We start from the raw sequence: 4483 nt of genomic DNA on the forward strand, positions 1-4483 counted from the left end.
CCAGGCCTGCAGGAGCTCTGGTGGTGCTGGGATGGAGCTTCCCCCCATACCAGGGGCTGCTCCTCGGGTTTATCTCTGCCAGGGAAGCTTTAAGGCGATGGTGAAGGAAAGGAGTCGGTTCTGATGGAGGGTTTGGATCCAGAGCTTTATTCTGGCCCACAGGCCTCTGAATGCAGCACCAGCTCCAACAGAACTCCCTGAGCCCGTGGTTGCTGTTCCTTTGAACCCCGGGGAGAGGGGCAGGGAAGGGGCAGGGAGCCACCAAGCAGGGACAAGGGACAAAGGACACCTGGATGGCCCAATGTCCTCCCAGGGCTAGAGGGCATCCTTTGAATCTGCCGATCACTCAATGCCCTTCTGGAATTCCAGGACTGACAGACAGTGCTGGGAGGGGAAGGAGAGGTGACTGACACACCTGGGAGGGAATTGTCAGGGGAGGGACCCGAGGTTCTGAGGTGAATCCTGAAATCACACCCCAACCGCAGCTGGCGCTGCTGAGGGAGCTCTCCGAGGCGATCCTGCGGGACGGGCTGGACGGGCTCCTGTGGCATCGCGGCGGCTCCAGGACGAGCAGAACTTCCATGGAAAACCAGGCAGCTGTGCCTGTCACCGTGAGTCACCTCACCCGCCCGGGGTGGCAGCCCTTCAGGGAGTGAGGGATGGGGAACGAGCCACCAGAGCCATCGGGGTCAGCTCTGTCATCGTGGTGGCTTGGGAGAGGCTGTGGCTGGCACCGGGATCTGGGATCTTTGGGATAAAGGGATACAAAACACTCATTTTTTAATGGGAATGCAGGAATCGTGCATTGTTGTCCATAGGAACCATTCCCAAAGCCACCAAAGCTGTCAGGGTCACCTCTGTCCTCGAGCAGGTCATGGTGGCTTGGGAGAGGCTGTGGATCGGGGATCTTTGGGATAAAGGGATACAAAACACTCATTTTTTAATGGGAATGAAGAAATCGTTCCCAATGTCTTGTAGGAAATTCAGTCATTCCCATTCAGTCATTTGTTGTCCATAGGAGCCGTTCCCAAAGCCACCAAAGCCATCGGGGTCACCTCTGTCCTTGAGCAGGTCATGGTGGCTTGGAAGAGGCTGTGGTTGGCACCGGGATCTGGGATCTTTGGGATAAAGGGATACAAAACACTATTTTTTTAATGGGAATGAAGGCATCAGCCATTGTTGTCCATAGGAACCATTCCCAAAGCCACCAAAGCTGTCAGGGTCACCTCTGTCCTCGAGCAGGTCACAGTGGCTTGGGAGAGGCTGTGGATCTGGGATCTTTGGGATAAAGGGATACAAAACACTATTTTTTTAATGGGAATGAAGGCATCAGCCATTGTTGTCCATAGGAACCATTCCCAAAGCCACCAAAGCTGTCAGGGTCACCTCTGTCCTCGAGCAGGTCACAGTGGCTTGGGAGAGGCTGTGGATCTGGGATCTTTGGGATAAAGGGATACAAAACACTATTTTTTTAATGGGAATGAAGGCATCAGCCATTGTTGTCCATAGGAACCATTCCCAAAGCCACCAAAGCTGTCAGGGTCACCTCTGTCCTCGAGCAGGTCACAGTGGCTTGGGAGAGGCTGTGGATCTGGGATCTTTGGGATAAAGGGATACAAAACACTATTTTTTTAATGGGAATGAAGGCATCAGCCATTGTTGTCCATAGGAACCATTCCCAAAGCCACCAAAGCTGTCAGGGTCACCTCTGTCCTCGAGCAGGTCACAGTGGCTTGGGAGAGGCTGTGGATCTGGGATCTTTGGGATAAAGGGATGCAAAACACTCATTTTTTGATGGGAATGAAGGAATCGTTCCCAATGTCTTGTAGGAAATTCAGTCATTCCCATTCAATCATTTGTTGTCCATAGGAGCCGTTCTCAAAGCCACCAAAGCCATCGGGGTCACCTCTGTCCTTGAGCAGGTCACGGTGGCTTGGGAAAGGCTGTGGATCTGGGATCTTTGGGATAAAGGGATGCAAAGCACTCAATTTTTAGTGGGAATGAAGGAATCATTGAATTTCTTGTAGGAAATTCAATCATTCCCATTCAATCATTTATTGTCCATAGGAGCCATTCCCAAAGCCACCAAAGTGTCCTTGTGCCCTCTGGGAGCTTTTGGGGTGGTGGGTGTGGGGCCGGAGGCACCAAAAGGGGTCAGGAGTGGGGTCTCGACAGCAAAAGGGATCCCAGGGAGGGAGGAGGATTCCTTGGAGGGAGAGTCTGGATGTGACCAGCAAGGAATTGCTGCCCACTCACCCAGAAATATCACCAAGCGGGACAGAGCGTGCTGGAAGGTTGGGATGAAGGCACCAGGACCCAGCTCCTCACGGGTGTGGCTCCTGGGAGCTCGGGGCTGTCACTGTCACACCAATCCCTGGTTCTGGTGTGGCAGGACCCGGGGCTGTCACTGTCACACCAATCCCTTGGTTTGATGAGGCAGGATCCGCTGGTGTCCCACACTTCCCACCATGTCCCGGCCAGCACGGAGGTGACAGGAGAGGGACAGAGCCTGGAGCTGGAGACCCTGGAGGTGCCGCTGTCTGGAGGAATCTCTGAGGTGAAAATAAACAGCAGGAAAGATGAAATTGGGGTTTTTGCTCCCAGTTTAGGGCTCTTCCAACCAGGAAGGACATGGAGGGTGTTCAGGGAAGGGAACAGAGCTGGGAAGGGTCTGGAGAGCCAGGAAAAGCTGAGGGAGCTGGGAAGGGGCTGGAGAACCAGGAGGGGCTGAGGGAGCTGGGAAGGGGCTGACCTGGAGCAAAGGAGGCTCAGGGGGCCCTTGTGGCTCTGCACAAGTCCCTGCCAGGAGGGGACAGCTGGGGAACAGGGACAGGAGCAGAGGGAACGGCCTCAGGCTGGGCCAGGGGAGGGTTAGATTCTGGTAACAGGAACAGTGGATCCACACCTGGAAAAGTCCTGGAAGCTCCATCACCTGGAGGATTTCTGGAAGCTCGGAATGAGCAGGAATTTCCCCATGGAAAGGGGGTCAGGCCTTGGCAGGGGCTGCCCAGGGAGGTTTGCAGTGCCCATCCCTGGAGGTGGCACTCAGGGCTCTGGGGGTGGCACTGGGGACAAGGTGGGCTCAGTCACAGGTTGAATTCTATGGCCCTGGAATTCTTTTCTATCCTGGGGTTCTGTGGAGTGTCTCCTGCCCTGGCAGGGATGGATCCAGTCCCGTTGTCAGGATGGATTGGGATTGTCCCTGCTGGGACTGCCAGAGCTCCAGGAGCATTTGGACAGGGACAGGGTGGGATTGCTGGGATGATCCCTGTGGGTCACTTCCCACTCAGGACATTCCATGATGCTGTGACTCCGGAGCCCTCATCTGGAGTAACCAGACAAATTCCAGCCACCTGCATCCTGATTAACAGCTCCTATTTATGGGAATCGGGGATTTATCCACAGTTTCAAGGCTTCTCTCCATGGAGTTTTATCTCCCTCTGTGGCTGGATCAGGATGATCCAATTCCTCAGAGACCTGGGCAGGGTGGGACAGGACATTCCCCCTCAGCCCCAGGCTCCTCCCGTGTCCTCAGGTTCCTCCCAGATTTTTCCAAACTGGATTAGGGCATTTTGGGGGTTTGAGAGGAAAGGTTTGCACCAAGACACACAACCCTGGAGCCGGCAAAAGTTGGGATTTGGGATGCAGAGACGCCAAAACTGTCTCTGGTGAGCTTGGGGAGCCCATCCCAAACCAGAAAAAAAAGGATTTGGGACCATCAGAGCATCCCTCAATCCCTCAGGGATTCCTTCCTTTTCCTTTGGCACTGATTGGATGGGTGCAAAGGAGTGAAAATTGGCAGAGCTTGACTGGACAGATCACTGGAATTCTGAGTTTTCCCCTGTTTTATTGCAATGAAAAATTAAATTAGAGAAAGGATTTCTGGATGGATCAGTGTCAAGCCTCGGGAAAGGGCCCTGCTATACATTTTTTTCCAGTTTTTCCAGTGATTCATGGAATTTTGTTGGCGTTTATCCATCCCTCTCTGCAGAGCTTGGCTGTGCCCCCACCACGTCCAGGAGACCTGCAGGAAAACCATTCCCTGGATCTCCTGCAGCCCTTGGAGCAGAGGCTGGAAGGACAAGCCCAGCAGGACACCAGCCAGGTACGATTTTCCAAGGATTTCTGATGGACTGGGACGCAAATCTTAATCCTGGAAAGGCTTCTCCGTATCCCTGGAGAACACCAGAGCTCCTGGAATGGGCAGGGAAAAAAAATCTCTTTGGAAATGTTTTGTTGGTTAATTCCACAATTTTGGGGGGAAAACCGGGATAATCCCATTTTACCTGATCCCATCTGGCCACACCATCCTTGTGTTATTTCAGCTTGGTTGCCTGAAGAGTTGATGATTCCCAAGACTTTTAAAACAGGGATAATGCCGACTCCAAACAGGGAATTTAAACTATGCTTCCCACGAGATTTATTTCCTTTTCCTTCACTTTCCATGGGTATGGAAATTCATGGATGTGGTCCCAGGATATTG

The 4483-nt window shown here is 53.1% G+C and overlaps 1 protein-coding gene across 1 annotated transcript in view; it reads left to right on the forward strand.

The window, feature by feature from the left end:
- The window catches only part of LOC102045590 (collagen alpha-1(VII) chain-like), a 104828-nt gene that overhangs the window by 57249 nt on the left and 43096 nt on the right, over positions 1–4483 (forward strand). Inside the window, 3 exon segments of the mRNA XM_031061892.1 lie at positions 486–611; positions 2441–2557; positions 3992–4105. Coding sequence (XP_030917752.1) covers positions 486–611; positions 2441–2557; positions 3992–4105 — 357 coding nt within the window.

The sequence above is a fragment of the Geospiza fortis genome, unplaced genomic scaffold (genome assembly GCF_000277835.1).
Source record: "Geospiza fortis unplaced genomic scaffold, GeoFor_1.0 scaffold61, whole genome shotgun sequence".
NCBI classification, from domain to species: domain Eukaryota; kingdom Metazoa; phylum Chordata; class Aves; order Passeriformes; family Thraupidae; genus Geospiza; species Geospiza fortis.